Below are 22,262 nucleotides of genomic sequence, written 5' to 3' on the forward strand. Positions count from 1 at the left end.
TTTATTTCATCATTTCCTTTTTTTATACTCTTGAGGTCGACATTCAACCAAATGTTTGTTCAATTCCAGAGAGCATAACAGTGTTTTATTTATATGTTTTCTTCAGAAAAAGCCTCTCTCAGCCATCATTAAAGAAGTCTGTGAGGGGTAAGTAATACCGTTTTTTTAAGCTTCTTACGGTTTCATTCTTTGTTCTGGAATTATTTTCTTTTTGTTATGGCAAGGGACATCACACCAAACCAATCTTCTGTTTTTGTTTCTGAATCTCTCGCTAGGTGGAACTTACCGAGCCCTGAAACCTATGCTTTGCAAAACGCAGACGCCACCAATTTTTACATCACTGAAAAGGTTTGGCACAAAAATCTCACAAACACGGCACGTTGCTGAGCTCAGTCATTTCAGGTCCCTCATATCCATCCGTACAAAGACCTCCTCTTTTTTTCTTTGACAGAATCGCAACAACATCAAAAACGGCTCCATCCTGCGGCTTACTACCTCTGCTGTGAGTAGCAAATACATTTTTTTTCTTAGTCACATCTCAAGGGTTTTATCAGCAGGAGAGATTTGCCTTGATCCTCCTAAGCCCCTACTAGTCCAGCTGGGTCCTGTTATTCTTCAGATGTGAGGGGTCAGAGGTCACGTTACCAAAGCTTCCTGAAGTGTCAGCGGGTGAGAAACATTTTCGCGTGACCTGTCGAGGGGGAGACACGTCCAGTTATCAATATTTTTGCCTTTTCGGGCCGGTCTTTTGTGTCTCATTTGGCACCCTGATATAAAACGTGGCATGATTTTGTGAACGTGTTACATCCGAATGGTAATTTCAGTCAGGAGCTGCTCTTCAGATGACCCGTCTGAATTTGCGGCTTGGGGATGATGATATTTGAAGCTGATGTCTGTGACATTTGAAACCGTCCCCTCTAGCATAATGACAACAATGGCTGTGTCTCTTCCTGTGATGTTCAGCACCAGCCTCCACTGATATTTAACAGCCGTCAATGCTTTGTAAGGTTTGATTAGGTTTTAAAACAGCAGTGGTAGCTTTGTTCATGATTTGTATATGTACAATACAGCGTAGTTTTAATGCAAGCTATGCAGTCCAGTTTTAATGCAAGTTTCATTTAGAGAAAGAGAGAAGTACATCGGATTAATTTTGAATGACATGTTAATGTCATTTATTCACGAATGGGATGTACAATCACTAATTATGTATTAGTATTATGTATTATGGATATGTTTACAGTAAAAATAAGATCATAATATAAATCTGTTTAAAAGTGGAGGGGGTGTTCATTGGTGAACTATCCCTTTAAAGCAGTGGTTCTCAAACTTTTTTGTTGTAAGGGAAGTTATTGTAGTTTTGATTTTAGTTTTATTAATATTTTTAATTAGCTTTAATTTTTACTTTTTATGTTAATGTTAGTTAAAGTTTTGGTATATGCTTTTGTCATTGTATAATTTATTTGTTTACTTTTTGTGTTGCTATATAATATTAATTAATTCCTATTTTAGTTTTTGTTTATTATTATAATTTTAGTGCTTTAAACTTATTTTGGTTTATTTTTTACATCATTTCAGTTTCAATTTTTCCTTTAGTTAAGTTTTTCCAAAAGTTTTTAGGTCAATATTTTATTGAACAGAAATGTTTTCAAAGTTGTAATTTTAGTAAACTAAAATAATCTTGCCCCCTTTGTGTAGGGTGCATCGCTTTGCTGCCCCCCAAATAAAGGCTTATAATCTTAAACTTATCATTTTAATTAAACCAAAAACATATACAGTTATACAATGCTGGAACATCAATTCTTTTGGTTGGTGGTCTTATTTTTTTATTATAATTATATTTATATGTATATAATTATATGTTTGATTGCATAAAATGTAATAAGTTTCTATTTTTCATAAAATGCCACAAAATTTGTGACCCCCTGGATCCATCTTGGGTCCCCAGTTTGAGAACCACTGCTTTAAAGCATGAATCAGACTCTCACTGAATGCCAACAGTTCCTGTCATTCACTTCTGTTAGTAGGCATCACATCGCTGCTCATTTGCCAGTTGTATTGTTCTCAACTTTGTCACATTGCTGGACACTCCCACTCCCACGCCCACATTGAATCACCGGCAGTCACCGTCGCTCATGTGGCTGGAAATTGACAAGTGCTATCCAAACTGCTTAGTCACTGTAAGCCGCTGTACATATGGACACTTCTTTAGTATGACAGCTAGAAAGTGTCATCATTTTGAATAGTTCAATGCCACTTGGCTTCATATGTTCCTTTGTAAATCATTTATACTATTATAGTTGTGATTCAAAACGTGACATCTTAGCCATGTGTCAGCCACCGTAGTACTGCGAATGGGAGGGGTGGAATTGCAATTCGCAACCTCACCGCTAGATGTCGCTAAATTTCATACACTGGACCTATAGGTAGCCTTTTGTCTGTTAAAATATATTTTGTCTGTTAAAATATATTTACATTACTGGGTAATATAATAAATTATATATATTGTAAAAAGGCTTCAAAACCAAGCTGACCTTAACAGATCAATGGCATAAAACCATTACAGCTACACTGATGTGTTTTATACACATTGACAAGAGAATAATTTCAGATTAGTGAGCCTGTGATTTCGTGAAGTGCTGTCTCGCCTACTTCCCTGTCGTGTGACTAAAGGCCTGACCTCCTACATGATGATCCGTCACCCTCTCATTAACACGACTCTTCTGTGGCCATGGTAACAGGCCCAGATGGCCCTACAGCTGCATGAGCGCATCCAGTCCACCAGCATGGACATGAAACTGGACGCTCTGAAGGACCTGGCCAACTCTTCACGAGACATCACCTTCGCCCAGGAGTTCATCAACCTCGATGGCATCTCACTCCTCACGCAGATGGTGGAGAGCGGGACCGAGTAAGTTACTGTTTTTCTGCTTCTGGCTTCAGGTCTTGATAGTCGCTTGTTGGTTTGTCCTTTTAGCAGGGCTGAGTCAATTAAAGTCTGAGTAACAAAAGGAAGAGCCAATGACTTGCACTGTACTCTGTGGTGAATCCTGCAGAAGATGTCCCATCAGATTTCAGGATGTTAAAGTCCTTAGTCCTAAAACAACTAAATTTGTAATGGGATATTTGCATGTTAGAGAACTACAAAATGCCAACACTACTTAAATGAACAGTTAAACATAACATCAATAAAAAAATGCAATTCTTAAAGGTGAGGTAACACATGCAGTTTTTGCCAATCTCATTTTAATCTTGAGTGCCTATACAGTAGTATTGCATACGTCGTATCTTCGAAGAGTATTTAGTTTGTCAAATTTATAAAAGAGAGATACAGCTGTACGAGTATTATGGACCGCCATCTATCAGTTTCAAAGGATCTCCAAATCCAGCGTTATATCCACCGTTTATATAACGTTCATCACTGAAATTCAGTGAGCAAACAACAAAGATAAACTTCCATCAGCCGAGTGACGCGGCATTGATGGGCGTGCTCTTTCTCTCGCTCTCGCGCGTGCTCTTTCTCTCGCTCTCGCGCGTGCTCTTGCTCTCGCGCGTGCTCTTTCTCTCGCTCTCGCGCGTGCTCTTGCTCTCGCGCGTGCTCTCGCTCTCGCGCGTGCTCTTGCTCTCGCGCGTGCTCTTTCTCTCGCGCGTGCTCTTTCTCTCGCGCGTGCTCTTTCTCTCGCGCGTGCTCTTTCTCTCGCGCGTGCTCGCTCTCGCGCGTGCTCTTTCTCTCGCGCGTGCTCTTTCTCTCGCGCTCGCGCGTGCTCTTTCTCTCGCGCTCGCGCGTGCTCTTTCTCTCGCGCTCGCGCGTGCTCTTTCTCTCGCGCGTACTGTTTCTCTCGCGCTCGCGCGTGCTCTTGCTCTCGCGCGTGCTCTTGCTCTCGCGCGTGGGCGTGCTCTTTCTCTCACCGTGGGCGTGCTCTTTCTCTCGCACTCGCGTGTGCTCTTTTGCTCGGTGCTTTTCTGGGAGAATTGTCCAATAAGGGACTAAGAACCCTTGTTACGAAATGGGAATCCATGTTCGAAAAAAACGTTCAGAAACCTGTACGAACCCTGGCAGTGTGAATCGAGCTCAGAAATACTACGTCATACTTTCAACTCGTTCTTTGACAAGTTGACCATGTTAAGCTTGAGAAGCCAGGTCGTTTAACAGCGTAAAGAAGTCAGAATGCATGAAATAGCATGTTACAGTACCTCCGTTGTAAGTATTGCATTAGCATTACAGTCAACCCAAGTTCAAGTCCCAGTTCAACGTCCTTTCCTGAATCACACCACCCCTTCCCCACCCCGGACTCTTCTACAGTACAAAGTTCTTGAAGACAACAATGGCAATTATTTTCATTTTAATAATAAATGAACAGAAATCATATCCTTCCCTTTTCTGTGTCATGGTTTGGCCATCAGGGTCATATCAGCTGAAGGTGAAACAAGCGATAGATGATATGCTGAGCTGGACTTTTTTCAGCTTTTTAGATGGTCCCATGAGGAGGCGGTGCTCTGCCATTAGACAGCCAAAGAGAGAAACAAAGCAGAGAAACACGGAGGAAGAAAAGAGGACTGCAGAAAGATATATAGAGGCGAGATATAACAACACGCTTTAAAGAGGTTTATGAGTCCCGGATGTACAATTTATACGAGGAAAGACTATGCTGTCTGTCATACTTTTAAGAACCTGTGATATAACATGCCCTTTAAATTCTGTCCCGTCAAAACACATCATTTTTTATTTCCTGGTGGTTAACATGGTGTCAAAATAGTCCATATTTATTTACTCAATATACAGCTGCGGAGAAAAATAAGAGACCATTCCAAATTTTTATTTCAAACCAGCATTTCTAGATTCATTGCGGCCATTCCAGTCCAGTGTTTGTTGAATTTCAACAAAATCAAACCTCAGGAGTAACATGAAGTCATCCAACAGCAATGTGAAAGACTGACAGCATGACAAGACACATGAAAACTGTGATAAGAATTAAGTTTATCACATAAAAAATGCATTTTAAATTTTCCTAAATAGATGTACAAATATGGCCGTTGTATTGCTTAAAAGTGAATATGAACTTGTTTTCTTTTTCCGTATTTGAGTTCTGAAAAAATGCAGAGCATCTTTTGTTATTTTGACCTGTTTATCCAGTTTTCATTTTCTCCAAATAAATGCAAACAGAAACTAGATTTTTATTTGAAATTTGGTAAAAATATTGTCAGTAGTTCACAGAAGGAAACCAAAATGATAATTTTCCTAAACACATACCTAAAAGTAGTACATTTTAAAATCAGAAAAGCGGTCTTTGAAATGGTCTCTTAATTTTTTCGCGGCTGTATGTTCCTGGTCTTGATGAGCGTAATTCATCTGTGCTTTTTATTGGAATGGAAAAAAGGTCTTTCGTAAGCCATCTCACTCAGAAATTTGTAAGATTACCAAAATAAAATGCTTCGGAAACATCAATTTGACTTTAAAGGGATAGTGCCACCCAAATGTAAATTGTCATCATTTATTTACTCTCACGTTATTCAAAATCTTACCCTTTCTTCTGTGAACCACAAAAGAAGATATTTTGAGAAATGTCTCAGTGGTTTTGTGTCCATACAATGGAAGGCAATGGTGTCCAGTGTTGTTTGGTTATCAACCATCTTCAGAATATCTTCTTTTGTGTTCTGCAGTAAAAACAAAGTCATACAGGTTTGGAAAGACACAGTGACTAAACGATGAAAGAATTTTTATTTTTGGCTGAACTATCCCTTTAAACATTTTTGAGGATCTCCGCAGCCTCCCCTCCAGCTGGTGGACCTCAGAAGAGCCCAGAGACAAACTGCACATGCTCAGTGAGGGCGTCCTTCGTGCTTTTGTTTTCTGTTACATGTTAACCTAATTATGTCTCCCGTGGCTTAATTGAGGAGGGTTGTTAAAGTCCGACAGCATTTTTCACACTTCATGCAGTTGTGGAAAGGGATGAATCTGAATTGCCTCTTTCATTATTTTTCATGCTCGCGCAGCGCTCTTTTCCCCATGGTGCTGTGCTGGCTGGGTATATTTAAGTTGCCTTAGGGATGTTGGTTTTAAGTCTCTGAGTCAATAGCTGCGTTTTTACTTGCGTTTTATCTCGGCACGCTGGTGTTTCGACCATGGAAATCATTTCCATGGGTATGTTTTATATAAAGCAGCTCTGTGTCAACAGCTCCTGACCTCAACGAGTCTATGTGTGGCTTTCTGTGCAGTCCTCGCATACCGTCAAGAATCCAAGTGAACACGTGTTTGCACACAGACACACGGTCTCAAATTTTCATCACGGATTCCTGTGAGCCACTGACCGGTGATGATTATTCAGAAGACTTGAGCATGACGGCACTCTTGAGGCTGCGCTTTGAGTACTCGAGGTCTGGCCTCCATTACATCATGAAGTACAAATGTAGCCGGCTGGAGGTTTAGTGTAAATAGTTTGGGATTTAGTGCCCTCTACTGGTCACGTGGTACAATAGCGCTTTGTTCAAGGTTATTGTAATGGTAATGGTTTCACTGATTTGATTTCACATGAATGATTTCTAAAAGCCCTATGTAAATATAGGCAAATCTATTTTGAAATGTGTACAATTTATATTATTTCTTGCAAAAAAACATTTGGTTAGAAACCTAAAAGCCCTACAAAAAGTATGGAAGGTAAAATAGAATATTAAAAAAATATATAAAATAAAACTATAAAAAAGGATGGATGTAACGAAGTATGTGCAATTTATATATTTCTTGCAGAACAACGTTTTGTCAGAATGTAATGTAGATGTAGTATGTAAAGTAGATTATAAATAAACATATTTAATAATTAAAATATAAAAATAACTGAGATATAAAAACCAAAAAATATAATAAATAAATTTATATATTGTTTGCAAAACAATATTTTCTTCAGAATACACAAACAACCCTAAAAGCTCCCCAAAAAGTATGTAAAGTAAAATATAATATCAAATAATATAAAAAATAAAATACAAAATATACAAAATAAAATAAAATAATAAAAATGTAATAAATAGGCAAATGTATTTTGATGTAATGAAATATGTACAATTTATACAGTATATTGCTTGGAAAATATTATTTTAACCAGCAAATACTTGTCTTTTGGGGTGCCTTAATGTTTAGATCACATAAACAACCGAATGACTGCGTTTCATAGTTTTTTTCCCTAACAATATCGGTTACAATGGCATCTACACTCATAGATCAGCCAAACATTAAAGCGAAAACAAAACTTGGTGCATCTTTAAGCTTGTGCTGAAGGGGGGTAATATCAAAGTGTTGTATTTGTAACACAACAGACCAGACTCTTATGTGTAAAGTACAGTGCAAGTCATTAGATCAGCAAAAGTTCTGTTGAGCAGGCAAAATGTGCCTCGGCTTTTCCAACGAGTCACTTTATATTACAGCCCTGCTGACAGGAACACTACAATTGTGTTTTATTCATATAGAAATAATGCTTGAATGCAACATGTGTTGATTTATAATGTATACACCTAGTAATCCTTCATACTTGCTTGTTGCCACCTCAGGGAGTTAAGCACACGTTGTGCATTAAATGCAAGTGTGAAGGAAAGATTGTGTTGTTTTTGCGATATGCTTTTCCTATTGTTTTGCTTTGCATGCTTTGTGTCTTGATAGGTTTTTAGGTGCCCTGTTTAAATGAGATGTTTTCCTTTTCAGCTCAAGCCTGACTGTTTGTTTGAGACCTAATGTACCTTGTTTTAAGCCTTGTAACCATAAGTTTTCCACAGATTTGCATTAAATGTACATAACAGGGTCTGATAGTAAGGAATTTTCGGACCCTGACCATGTAAGTGTTTCTGTTTCCCTGACATCAAAGTTTTTAAATCTTTTCAGACAGTATAAGAAACTACAGAAGATAATGAAGCCCTGGTAAGCCCCTCCCCCTGTGCCGGATAACCCCCCTGTCTCTTACCCTCTAATCTCCGGGCCGAGTCTCTGCATGATCGGGCTCGGGCCTCAGTGCTCAAAACCAATCAAAGTGATGGGAACACTTGGCAACTGCTGCAGTCACCATTTTCTCATGATTTATTTATTGAATTATTTATCATTATTTCCATGTAACCAAATGAGCTTTCTTACGTTCTTTTGCATGTGGTATTGGGCATTTTTGGTGCTTTAAGGGGGTAGCTTTGCTGTCTTTGGGGAAACTCTTGGAGAGTTTTTTCACTCATATGGTAGTCGCAACAAACTTTTTTTTTATATCTTCTCTTTGTTTGTTAATTTTAAGTAATAGTACTATAGTTACAAAGAGCAAAACACAGCTTGTTGCAGCTACACAACTGGGGCTAATTGGGATTGTGAACATAATGAATCGGACAAAATATGAATTGAAATCATTTACCTCTAAGTTTTTCTGTAATTTTACAGTTTTTGATCGTATATTAAAAAAAAACCAGGAAAAACATTTTACACTGTAATTAAATAAATAAGTGCTACACTATTATAGGCTTCTTCCCAATTCAAGCTGCAGTTCCTTTCTGTCAGGGGTACAGTTATAGGTATACATTGCTGTAATAAACTAACGTCTTCTTACTTTAAAGTCTAACTTATGCTGTATTAACTCCCTGCTGCACTCAAATAAGCCCTTAACACATTCATTCATTATATTAGATTCATAAGTCATTCATGTTTCTGTTCCTCCCTGTTTTGTTACTTTAATAATAATATTTTTGATAATCGCAATAATTATTATTTTATGTTTTTCATATACTTTAATATATTTGTCTTTTTAGCCTGCAACCGTGCTATTTAGTTATTCATCTGGCATTTTTATTATGTTGTTAGTTTTGTTTTGTTATGGCTAGAAACCATGAAACGGCATGAATAAGTTGTTTGTAACAATAGGGGGCAGTATTATTCATTGTAAGCGGCTGTAGTTCGTGTTTGGGAAAATTCATGTTTAGTATGTTTAGGATTCTCAAAATGTGTATTTAAGAGAGTTTTTAGAGAGACTCTGGTTAATTTAAGAGCTTTATTTTTCCTAAAATATTTTATTCAGTATTAAATTATTAGTATAAAATTTCATTAGCACTAGGCAATTCTGTGTATACAAGTTAGGAATCTGTGACATGTTCACACCGAAGACATTGCAAGACGCACATTTTTTTCCTGTGGTGAATGATTAAATCATTAACAATTGCTGTCAATAGAGAAATAATTGACCCAGAATGAAAATATGATCATTATTTACTTATCCTTACATCCAACTCATATTTTTTGCAAAAATGGAACTAGATGGAGCTATTGTCATACAACCACGGTTTAACCACTTTTTAAAACTCCAAAAAACAGAAAAGGTTTGTTTTTATTTTTTAAAGAGGCAGTTCACCCAAAAAGAAAAATTCATTCAAAAAATCATTGACTACCATAGTAGGAAAATTGCTTTCTAAATTTCTTTGTTCTGTACTATTGTTTTTTTCCCTACTATGGTAGTCAATGATGGCCAAGTTTGGTTACAAGAATTCTTCCAAATATCTTTCTCTGTGTTCATCAGAACAAAGACATTTATACAGATTTGGAACAACTCAAGGATGAGTAAATGATGACAGAATTTTCATTTTTGTATGAACTGTTCCTTTAACTTCCTTTAACTATATTTTTTGTTTTGTTCCACCGTCAGTTTATACAGTAACTGTCATTTTTTGGGGGGTTCATCACCATAACTACAGTGTTCCAAGCAAAGAGCTGCATGACACCATTAAACATTTCTGTGCGCTGCTGTTAACTCTCTGCCATCCGCTGCCCTTCTGATGTACATCATCTATGTCCTTCTGCTGTTTTAGCACTTTTCTCGCTTCTTGTTGCTCTGTTAAGGTCTTTGCACATACAGCCCGAAATTTTCGTATGCGTTTTTTCGTATTAGGCTCTCGTTTGTACGGTGTCTCTGAATTGTTAAAAAAGGCCACTCAAAATGCTTGATACGGATGCGAAAATGCAGAAAATCGAACCCGGTCCGAATTTTTTTATGACGGACGAAAATATCGGAGGCAGTGTGTAAATGTGATTGACACAACGTGAGGTCGTATTTATTTTTTAACGTGCGGAAACTTCGGATGCAAATTTCGGACTCAATGTGCAATGGGCTTAAGACTGAAGCTTGGCTCTTCTGCCAGTGCAGGTGAGTGGTAGAGATGTGGCTAGTGGCTGTTGTCTTGTGTCTTTTAGCTTTGGTGACCTGCTCTCCTTCACCTTGACGGCCTTTGTGGAGCTCATGGACCATGGCATTGTCTCCTGGGACACCTTCTCTGTGGCCTTCATCAAGAAGGTGGGTAGCATTTCGGAAACAATTTCTCCGTGTCTATGCCATGTAAATATTAAAAAAGACTAAATCATTTAACTATCAAAGCCATGTCGCTTCATCTTTAGATTGCTGGTTACGTGTGCAAATCAGCTATGGACACTGCTGTGCTTCAGAGGTCTCTGGCCATCCTGGAATCCATGGTGCTCAACAGTCAAGACCTCTACCAGAAGGTGGCTAAAGAAATCACCATCGGCCAGCTTATTCCACATCTGCAAGGGTATGGAGGATAGTGGTTTTGTTTTGAATATAGAAATATGTAGAATATGTTTCATCATATGTTAAACTGATAGAGTGTATTTAAAGGGATAGTTCACCCCAAAATGAAAATTCTGTCATCATTGACTCACCCTTATGTAATTTCATACCCGATAAATTACTTTGTTCCGATGAACACCGAGAAAGATATTTGGAAGAATGTTAGTAATTTTCAGTTCCGGGACATCATTGACTACCATAGTAGGAAGAATTTAATGGTATTAACTCTTTGTTTTCCTAAATTCTTCAAAATATCTCATTATGTGTTCAACAGAACAAAAAAATACATTTTTTGTGTTCCTACTATGGTAGTGGATGATGTCCCAGAACTGAAAATTGCTAACATTCTTCCAAATATCTTTCTCTGTGTTCATTGGAACAAAGTAATTGAAACAACCTGAGGGTGAGTAAATGATGACAGATTTTTCATTTTTGGATGAACTGTCCCTTTAAAGAAACAGTTTACTTAAAATGAAAAGTAGGCCTTGTCATCCCAAGCATGTTCATTTAATATACGTTTAAAAATGTGCTTTTCAAGTTGTGTATGCTTTTGTTCTAAATGACAACATTTCTGTTTTTGGCTTTGTTTCTTTGCTCTTTATCTCTCCGAGAACAGGACGGATCAGGACATTCAGACTTACACCATTGCAGTGATTAATGCATTATTCCTCAAAGCCCCTGAGGAGAAAAGACAGGTACAGCACACACACACACACACACACACACACACATGCACGCACGCACGCACGCACACACACACACACACAAAACCATATTTTCTGCTTTTCCCATTTGTATGTCGTTGCCTAGACTACAAAGTGACACCAGGTCCTAATGAATCTCTTAAGTTGAACCTTTTTCATGTTCAATTGTAAAACAGTCATGACAGTAGTTTTGCAAATCAAGACATTTTGGCCATGATGAGATTTGTTTTGTAGCTCCAGCTGCAGAAAAACCAATCCTGCTCCACAGATCTGTGGATTATAAAATCATACTATAAATGTTCTTATAGACTACCTCATTTTTTCAAGTGTCAGAATTGAGCTTTTATTCATTTGTGGTTAGGACATGGTGTAAGAACTAGAGATGCACCGATACTAAATTTCTCCACCGATGACACTAGTGTGAAAATGAATTTTATCGGCCGATACTGATTATTTGCCGATATGTCGGTGCATAAGCTTGTGAGAAACAATGTCCATGCATTGCATGAACAGCCATCATTTTGTTATCTTTTTTCTGTGCGAGTGCATGTTGTTGTGTCTTAGAAAGTCACACGGTTGCACTTCATTTTACAGCATGTATACTTACCCAACAAAGCAAATGTGATGTAATATAATTGACTTAATATTGGTTACTTCAAGTATCAATATTAAAGTAAAATCTATTGATATACATATGAAATATGTCATCCAACTTTCACTTCATTGACAAAATCATGCATCAAGAATGAATTCCAGCAGCCGATACCGCTGTTTATTGTATCACCGCTGCTAAATTCGTTTTTTCACTTTTCCATGTACAGTAAATGCTGGCACGAAAGCTTAATCTTAATAGGCATTTAAGTGTATTTACAGATATTTTACATAAAGGTGTCATAAATGCATATGCACAGCAATTAACATTGAATAAATAACATTGTGTTTGAATGTAAGGGCAGGAATACAGAGATGTGGCATGATATTAAATAATGGAGCAAAGTTTAAGAAAGCATAGATGTTGCATTTCATATACACAATAACCAATAAAACATCAGAAGTGTCTTGTGCCGAGCTGTCTCAGAGCCAGCATCATTTAGTCCGGCTTTTATTTGCCATTGCATTTCTACCCAGAATTCTGAGCGGGCACAGAGCAGCTTTAACTCAACTGTGTAAACAGTGCGTCTCATATTCTAAATGTCAATTTACAGTGTGTGCAGATGTGTTCTTCTGACTCGCTGACCTCTCATTTCTGTGCTACTAACAAGCTGCCTCTGCCGTCTGTCTTGTTCTCTTTCCTCTGCTCTGGTTCTCTCTCTTTCTCTCATTATTCCTTCCTCTCGCTGTGCTGTAATGCTAGTCTGATGAGGACAATGTGAACATCCTTGGTTGTCCTCTAACAGTAAGTGCTCTCTTGTTGGGTTGAAGCGTCTGTAGGTGATGAGTGTGGTTTAACTGATATTTGATTCTTTCTTGCACAACTGATTCCTAGTGCTTGTAGAGCTACACCTTTTGAGGTGGCTATTCGAGATGTGTGTGCGTGTGTTGAGCGCGAGTGAGTGATTCAGTAAAGTGAATCGGTTTCGTTCTTTTGATCGTAGGAGATGGCCCACATTCTGGCACAGAAACAGCTGCGATCAATCATCCTCAGTGTAAGTGCTCACTGTGCTACGGTATACTTTCTCCTCCCGTGCCCTTTCTTTTTATAAGACTCTTTTAAATGTAGGTAAAAGATCACACAAACCATGAAAACTGCAATTCATTCATATTTTGATATGATCTCCACAGCAGTCAGACATTCTCGTTTCACCTTTTCAGAATGTGATCAGAAGCAACAAACCCATAAACGATGAGATGGCCCACCAGCTCTATGTTCTGCAGGTCTTGACCTTTAACCTCCTCGAGGACAGAATGATGACGAAGATGGACCCACAAGACCAGGTGTGTCTTTGTTTGCAGCTTACAGATACATTTTTAAAGGGGTCATATGACACGGCTAAAACGAATATTATCGTTTGTTTTAGATGTAATGCAATGTGTAAACACGGTTTAAGGTTCAAAAACGCCGTATTGTCCACATACCGTGCATGTTTGTGGTTACACCAGGCGTTTCAGGCAGGTCTGGGTGAGCATTCGCTTTTAGATAGAATGCATCTTTTGTTCCCACACTTTCATTTGTGCAATTTTACGTGTCTAATACATGCATGGGCAACTTATAACACACCAAAGACACAGAAAAACACGTATTCACGCCGTATGACCCCTTGAACACTTTATTTGTGTTGTTTGTGTGTGTGCAGGCTCAGAGGGACATCATCTTCGAGCTTCGCAGGATTGCTTTTGATGTCGAGTGCGAGTCCAACAACAGCGGCAGCATTGAGAAGCGCAAGTCCATGTACACCCGAGACTACAAAAAGCTGGGCTTCATTGTAAGTCTTGGTATTATTTATTATTTCTCATGTTCACTTATCTATATAAATGACTGGATTGCTCATGACGTCATTACACTGAAGCTACTAGGGATGCACCGAATGTTCGGCCACCGAATATATTCGGCCGAAAATAGCAAAAAACGCATGTTCGGTATTCGGCCGAATATGTGAAATGGCCGAATAATTTTATTGACTCGAGAAACGATCAACTAGCAACCAGCGCAGAGAGAGAGAGAGAGAGAGAGAGAGAGAGAGAGAGAGAGAGACGTGCGCTTTATTAATGCCGCAAACATTTTGGCAGTGTGTGTGTGGAGCATTTTAAGGTGTCAGAGAAAGACAAAGCACGGGACTTGCCGCACGGAAGTAAATTTCCGAATGAAAGCGTCTTTACCGGTCGGTAACTTGTGGCTATTTCAGACGGGAGCGGGCTGTCTGACAGTAGCCCCGCCGCTCGCGACATCCTTTGACATCATACAGTGGTCGCGCGCACACAGTTCCCTGTACTAAACAACTTGTCAAAGTATGTTCTGTGCATCCCGGCCACGAGTGCACCAGAGAACAGTCAGCTTTTGTGGGCGGAGTTTGCAGGAGAGACGTGAACTGATGTGGTTGTCAGTCAGCATCAGTCAGAATAGCTTGCGTTCGATGTTTTTTTTTCTTACAATCATTTTGCAACGTAGCCTATAATAATCCAACAGTTTTAGTTTATTCGTATTTTTAGTTTATAGGCCTAATGTGGAATGACACTTTTTAATGAAGTGTTTTGTTGTAGGGGTACAGAGTAACTTACATTACATTCTTTTACCAGTCAGTTATAGGCCTAATTAATATAGGCTATTAAATTTTTTGTTTTAATGTATTTTGTTTTGCTCAATTTTATATTAAGTTGTATTGTATTTTATTGAAAAGCAAGACAAATTTTTAAAAGCAAATTTTGACTATTCAGTTTGTGCAATAGTGAAAAAATAGCTTAATAAATAGAAGAAATGCAAAAACCATATTCGGTGTTCGGTATTATTCGGCCTTCGGCCAAGTGTTTCACATCATGTTCGGCTTCGGCCAAGAATGTTAGATTCGGTGCATCCCTAGAAGCTACCACGCCGCCATGTTGGTATGCCCAAACGTCCTATTAAATTAATAGGGAGTTATCACATATTAATGATGAAACAGTAGCTTACCAGTCCCCGTTTTTATATCTAAAGTCTCACAGTACATTCTTACAACGCAAATGTCTTAAGCATTTAAATGGTTAATAATTTAAAGTCGAGAATTTTCTCGCCTTATTAGCTAAAAAGTGAATTAAGTTCATTTTCATTACAGTAGCGTCAGATCAGCAGACTCACGAGACACCTCAACCTATGACAAATGTGCTTATTCTGCAATCTAAATACAGATACTGTAAATACAGGCTGTATATGTTCTTTTAAGTCATGAAGCTTTATTTCTAAACATTTACATTACAACAGCTTGCAATACACACTCACCTTCTATACACTGATTTCGATACGTCGCAATTCTGCCCACAATAAACATAAACATTGGGAGAAACATCAGAAGTAACAATTAATGTAAACACACATGTGAACTAAAAACGTATCGCGCGCCTAATAAGCAGAAAAACATCTTGGGCATGCCAAGATGGCGGCGCGATCGCTTCCGGTAGCTTCACCTGCCATTGGTTTAGCGTTCTAGGCACAATCCAGTCATTTATATAGATCAGTGGTTCAAATTTGAACGGCTGGGTTACATGACACGCTTTATAATCTCGGAACGGTCAGACATTTTTTTAAAGTTTGTTTTGACACCTTATATCAAAGTGTTTCTCAAACCAGTACTTAATATCTAGAAGTCTGGAAAAAGCGGTCACCTCATCAGATGTGCTCTGGAAGAGGAGCTGTCAATCATTCTGTCATATTTTGACATTGCAACATGTTTCCTCATGCAGGTGTGTCAGTCAGGATTCAGTCTGTCACATTTAGGGCGGCGTTGTATGAAATATTTATAATACAACGTATTACACAAACATTACATAATTATACATTATAACTATTATAATTATACATAATAAACATCAGGTTATATTAAGATATAGCTTGTGATGGATTTACATGTCTGTGTTCAAAGTAACACACTTTGGAGGGGGTTAAAACTCAAGTTGTCACATGCTCCTAAACCCCTTTGGGCTTCTGAGGTTCACTAAGACCCTTTTCACAGTCCCGTGTGCTGCATGAAGATAAGACCTTTCCTAAAGTCCTGCTGCGGTGTTAACACCTCCTCGCATTACACACACAGACACAGTTTGAGGAGAGTGTTAGGGTGCTGTGCAGAATGTTAAGACAACAGCATGTGCAAATGAGAGCTGTGTGTCAGCTCTTTCAGGACCTTGTCATATTGACGGATAGGAAATTGGTCCCCATCGCGCTCACCAAAAGATGTGTTTTTAAGTACAGTGGACTTTGTCTCTGGCTGTCTTCAGAATGTTATACTAGCAAACAGCTTACCATGTACAATTTAAATTGTAGGAATGTAAGATTACCAGAAATGTACATTTGTATTTATAGAGAAAAAGGTGCTTAGCTGTGTAGCTGGTGAGGCATAATGTGATGTCTGAAGCGCTCTCAGATTAGGTTAGGGGTCATATCTTTATTTTGATTGGTTAATCATGGACCAATCAATGACCAAGCATTGTTAATATTACAAAGCATGTATTTTTATTCATTTTAAACCCAAAAACATGGACGTTCAAGTCCATTCCTGTAGACACAGGTTCTGAATAGGGTTGATTCAGAGTGGCATAAAGATATAATTTCCGACAAAAATATATAGTTTATGTAGTTAATGTTTTTAGTCTCACATGCTGTAACCTCACGTTGTGTGAATCACATTTACACACTGCCTCCGATATTGTCGTCCGTCATAAAAAATTCGGACCGGGTTCGATTTTCTGCGTTTTTAGCATCCGTAGCAAGCATTTTGACAATTCAGAATTTACTTCACTATAATGTTAACCCTGCACATTTTGTTAAATCTTTTTTATTTAAATAATGATGTAGTAAATATAAATTGTTGTCTTCGTTTTAAAATAGGGCTGTGAATTCGATCGATCAATTTCAAAACAAATGTTTGTGTTTATATAATATATATATATATTTGTATATTTATATGTATATATTAACATATTTAAGAAATATTTGTAATGCGTTTATATTTATACATAAAGTGAATAATATATACATATAATATGATAATAATATATATTTATATATATATTTGTTAAATATTCATGTATAAGTGTGCATTTATATAAACATTACATATATACCTGCACACATTTAATATAATATATACAGTATATATAGATTAATCGATTTGATATTCTTATTTAATATTATATACTGTATAAATAGACAAAAACATTTATTTTGGAATCGATTAATCTCGATTAATCCATTTGAAAGTCTTATTTTAAATATATGGGTAGTTGACAAATAAATTTGTAAATGTGTCCTATGGTGTGACAGCAAAAGTTTAGAAAGAAAATCAATGAAGATAAATCACTCGTATGCTGTTTTATAATACGAATATACATATAAATAGTATTAATATAAAATAATATATTATTAACAGTTATGTCTAGGGCTGTCACGATTATGAAATTTGATTGACGATTAATTGTCTAATAAATCATTGCGATTATGGCGATTAATTGTCTATTTTAGGGCTTTGGCGATTATGACGATTAATTGTTTGTTTTTGAGCTTTGACATTTAATTCTCATACATTTTTGATTCAGCGATTGAAATGACCATATTGTTCTGAATACAACACTATGTTTTTTTCTTGGAAATACATCGGAAAACATTGGGTCATCATATATTTAAGGTTTAGGCTTTTACCTGTCAATAATACAACCGCCAAATACTTGTAAATTGATCAGGTGTGAATTGAAGCCACCATTAAAATACTATCAGTCATAGAAAAGCTTCTAGTCTGTTTTTTTCTCACTTGCAAGACTACAATAAAATTTAACTTGTGTGTTAGTGAAATTTTGGTAGACTGGTTTTCACACTGAGATTTGCTTAAATAACATTAAATTGTACTGCAGGTAATTTGTATATGTTTTAGTTTTTTTTTTTTAAGTGATTTTGTTGTGGTGGTACATTTTACAATTATTACCATGCTTTAGTAACAATATATACACTAAAATATGCAATATGCAGATGCACTACAGCTCCCCCTAGTGTCTTCTATAGAGATGTGCGATAATTGCGATGATCCGAAATCATCGCGATGAGGTCAAACAATCTTAATAATTTAATAATCGTGACAATCGTAATATTTAATAATCGTGACAGCCCTAGTTATGTCAACATAGGGCACACGTGCAGGACATTTTTCAACTACCTATATACAATAAACAGGTATTGTTTATTTCGCACAGTTTATGAAGTTTACCAGATTAACATCACTGCAGGTTTTATGTGTATTAAACTATGTATGTGACACATAAAAGATCTTGACTGCATAGCTCTACCAAACATTTCACAGAATGCTCACAGCTGGTTTAGTTGATAAAAGCCCTCAAGCCTTCTACATGCCGCTTATTTTGGCAAATATTGCAGGTCATACATGTGTTCAATGCATCCAAATATTTATCTACTTTAGTATTGTAATTAATAGGAACAAATATATTGTAGTACATATCTTCTGATTCTCTGTCTTTGTTTTTCTGTCTGTCTGAGATACAAAGTCTGTTTAATAAGTCGATTCAGACCGCAGCGTCTCCCTCACCTCCCTCTTCTGTGATCAGTCCTGTCTCTTCTCTGCTCTTCAGCACCCCAGACGCACCCGTGTGTCTATATGAAGGCCAGAACTTTCAAAGACAGAATAATTGACAACCCTAAACCCAGTCAGGCAGCCGCACAGCCCTCATCCTCAGAGGCAACCGTCTCGCATTGTTTGAGAAGCGTAGATTGGTTTGAAGCAGAAAGGCGAGTTGAGGCAGCACATACCGTCCACCTTTATATTTGCAGAGAGCTTGCGTGGCTCTTGTCCTCCACCAGGGATACTCCGGCCCGCTTCTGAATCCTGCTGCCTCTGAAGTTAAGTTTGTGCGGTGGAACCCGTCGTATCTCGGTTCTCATTCTTAAAATGCAATCCGTGACTCTTAGAGCCATTATGATGCAAGTCATGAAGTCACAGTTGTAGCGAGTGCGGTGTCCTGCATCGCTAAATGTGTGTGTGTGTGTCTGTGTGTGTTTGTGCAGAATCATGTGAACCCTGCGGTGGATTTTACTCAGATTCCTCCCGGGATGTTGGCTCTCGATAACATGCTGTATTTTGCCAGGCAACATCAGGACGCCTATATCAGGGTAAGACTCGCTCGCACACCTACGGAAATGAGGTGCGGAAACGGCAACCCGCTTGTATTTATTTATAATCTGACTAGAGCTTAACACCTCTTGAAGCCAAGAATGACTTCACCACTGCAGACCAAATGTATGAGAGTCATACATTTACATTAAGATCCATTAACCTTATTTCTTTCCATTTTTAATCTCATATTATGCATTGATTCTGGTTCTGGGACAGCGTGAGTTTAAATGTTCCTTTGCTGGTATTGCTAAAAAACACACTTCACTGTTGGTGTTTTTTAGCACCCTCCGCCTACTGTACACACAGACTTGATGTAAATTGAAGTAGTGTTGAATCGGAACATTTCATGTCATTCTGTAACTATACAATTTCACTTCAGTGCATCTGCGCAGCTGTCTGCGGTAAACCAGCAGTTCATTGCATACTGTCCTCATGCATGCAATACCCCATTAAACACAAGAATCGGGACTTTATTTGTGCTTGGAAAAGCCGGTTACAGCATCAGAAATGGCATTTTTCACTATTTAAATGAATGCCCTCATTCTGTATGCATCTGGAAGATATTTATGTTATGATCTGTACATTCAATTATAACAGTAATCATGGTCTCTGTGATGGTGAATGATGATGTCAGTAATGTGCAATGGCAAATGTTGTGCAATCTGAAATGTTGTAAACCAAAAGGAGATGTTTTTTGTTAACGTCTTTATCTTTGTTTGTGTGCGTGTGTGTATTTCAGATTGTTTTGGAGAACAGCAGTCGTGAGGACAAGCATGAGTGTCCGTTTGGCCGAAGTAGCATCGAACTGACAAAGATGCTTTGTGAGATTCTCAAAGTGGGAGAACTTCGTAAGTTTGACCTTTCTTTCTTTCTTGCTCTCTTATCATGACATGTTCAATTACAATGTTCGTGATATTGAAAAAAGTTGCACGTTAAAGGTCCAGTGTGCAGTTTTTTGGACGGTCTATTAACAGAAATGCAATATAATATACATAACCATGTCTTCAGAGGTGTATAACGACCTTACATAATGAAGCGTTATGTTTTTATTACCTTAGAATGAGCTATTTCTATTTCTAGTTATGTGTTAGCCACCGTAGTGCTTCAAAAAGGAGGGTGGAGTGAACCGTTGTTTGCAATTTCTCAACCTCACCACTAGATGCCGCTAAAATCTCCACTTTGCTCCTTTAAGGTACAAGAATGTAGGCCTTTTACTGATAAAGTACAGTAAATAACATCCACAGTACAATAACACGGTTCACTAGTTCAAGGACTTTCTCTCTCTTTTTCAATTTAAAGATACTTTATTGGCATCATTGTGTGTTTACAATTACCAAAGCAGTAGGCATAAAACAAGAAACATAGAGGTATAATACAATATAAAAAGCAGTATACAAAGAACAAGAAACAAACCGTTATAATACAATATTAGAAAATATATATTTTTAATATTTTATTTTTGTATTTTTTTTATATTGTATTATTGTATAAGTGACTTTTTCTTGTTTTTTCTTTTTCTTGTATTATTATATATTATATTGTATTATTGTGTATTTTTATATAAAATAATACACTAATATAATAAATATACATAATACAATACGCAATGCAATAATATAAAAATAATACAATGACAAAACATAGAAAATTACTTGGAAATATAAACAGTTGATATATATATAATTTACATTTTAAACAAAAGCACATGTAGAAACCACTGTATGTGTAGACAGTAAAAAATGAATTTAGTGGCAGCTGATGGGTGTCTCTCACGAAGTAACATTTGCATTTGATGTATTCTGAAGAACTGAAACTCTGGCATGGGGTTTGAGATCGTGTGAAAGTGTTTCTCTCTCACCTCTTTACATTTATCACAGTGAAGGAGAATGTCACAGTGCACACAGACTCGTTTTTCCTTTGCAAGCCATATTTGTCTGTCTGCCTTTCTCTATTGCCAGACTGTCATCACTGAGTCTCTCTCTTTCTCTCGCTCACACATGCCGCTGAGAGTGTACAGTTGCCAGCAGTGAAGATAAAAAGCCAACATTAAACTTTATAATTGTACAGGAGTTCATAAATTAATGAAGTAAAGAGTCTGATGTTTGCCTTCCACCTCAGCAGTGCCTGAGCTTTAATGACTCTAATGACTTGAGCTAATGCATGTGAATTGAGAATATGTGACTCCACTGAAGCTCCAGGCTGGCTGATGGTTAGCTCGTTCTTTTGACCTTGCACACGGGGGGAACGTGTAATGGAAAGTGGAAGAGAGCGTGATGATACGGAGCGGGACAGAGAGGTGTGGGATGGATCTCATTGGGCGGCACTGCGAGGTGTTGTAAGCGTGGCTGTGAAAGCACAGTGACTCACGGGTGACCATTGTCCACTGTGTACTTGACAATTACAGTACAGATATATTTAGAGCTTGATTTTAACAATTTGTGAGTGGTGAAAATGTGTGTGCGTGTGTGTTGCTGCCACAATGCTAGGGTGTTGCCACATACGTGTGCAAGCACCATTAATAAACATTATAAATGTTGCTAATGCAATTTACAGTGCATTTGTTAACTAGGGGTGTAAATTGGACAGCCAATATCGATTTTCTCCGCCAGCGATGCGATATTTGCCGGTACCTCGGAAACTTGCAATACGATTACGATCCGATTCATTTATCAATATTTTTATATTACTTGCCTATTTACACAAGCAGTCACATTTTTAATAAGTCAAATAATATATAAAATACATTTGTTTAATTAAACTTTTAAAATCGTGTGTCTGTCCCAAATGGGACATTTATGACAACAAACTAACAAAAAAAACACTGCGTGAGGAATAAGGACGTGAAGAGTGTCAAAATAAAGGTACCTCTTATCTACTGCTCATTTTGTTAATTACTAGAGATGTTCACTTGTTTTAGCTTTCAGGTCAACGTATCCCCTTAAGTTCTGCTGACGCGCTGCTGTGGGCGAGCAAAGTGTCTCTGAATACCATGTCAATTAAACCCTATCGGTGATCATTTTTATGGCATTCCCCACATCAAATTTGATATATTTTTTAATCTATTTGTGCAACGCTCTCGTCATGAATTATGTATCAGGCGTCCAGGTGTCCCGGCTTCACCTACGCTCCGAAGAACTACTTAAAGTTTTATAGCTTAGTCATGTTTT

At 37.6% G+C, this 22,262-nt stretch overlaps 1 protein-coding gene across 5 annotated transcripts in view; it reads left to right on the forward strand.

Moving 5' to 3' along the window:
* The window catches only part of elmo1 (engulfment and cell motility 1 (ced-12 homolog, C. elegans)), a 98,047-nt gene that overhangs the window by 45,792 nt on the left and 29,993 nt on the right, over positions 1-22,262 (forward strand). For 2 of the 5 annotated variants that reach the window (XM_057354281.1, XM_057354282.1), the window contains exons 3-16: positions 107-147; positions 276-348; positions 452-502; positions 2,739-2,908; positions 7,868-7,903; positions 10,199-10,298; positions 10,400-10,551; positions 11,206-11,284; positions 12,648-12,689; positions 12,889-12,939; positions 13,106-13,228; positions 13,588-13,716; positions 18,987-19,091; positions 19,835-19,943. In XM_057354281.1, coding sequence (XP_057210264.1) covers positions 107-147; positions 276-348; positions 452-502; positions 2,739-2,908; positions 7,868-7,903; positions 10,199-10,298; positions 10,400-10,551; positions 11,206-11,284; positions 12,648-12,689; positions 12,889-12,939; positions 13,106-13,228; positions 13,588-13,716; positions 18,987-19,091; positions 19,835-19,943 — 1,261 coding nt within the window. The remainder of the gene's footprint in view (positions 1-106; positions 148-275; positions 349-451; positions 503-2,738; positions 2,909-7,867; positions 7,904-10,198; positions 10,299-10,399; positions 10,552-11,205; positions 11,285-12,647; positions 12,690-12,888; positions 12,940-13,105; positions 13,229-13,587; positions 13,717-18,986; positions 19,092-19,834; positions 19,944-22,262) is intronic. The other 3 variants (XM_057354285.1, XM_057354283.1, XM_057354286.1) reach the window with 3 other exon arrangements.

This window comes from Triplophysa rosa, linkage group LG16 (genome assembly GCF_024868665.1).
Source record: "Triplophysa rosa linkage group LG16, Trosa_1v2, whole genome shotgun sequence".
Lineage (NCBI taxonomy): Eukaryota > Metazoa > Chordata > Actinopteri > Cypriniformes > Nemacheilidae > Triplophysa > Triplophysa rosa.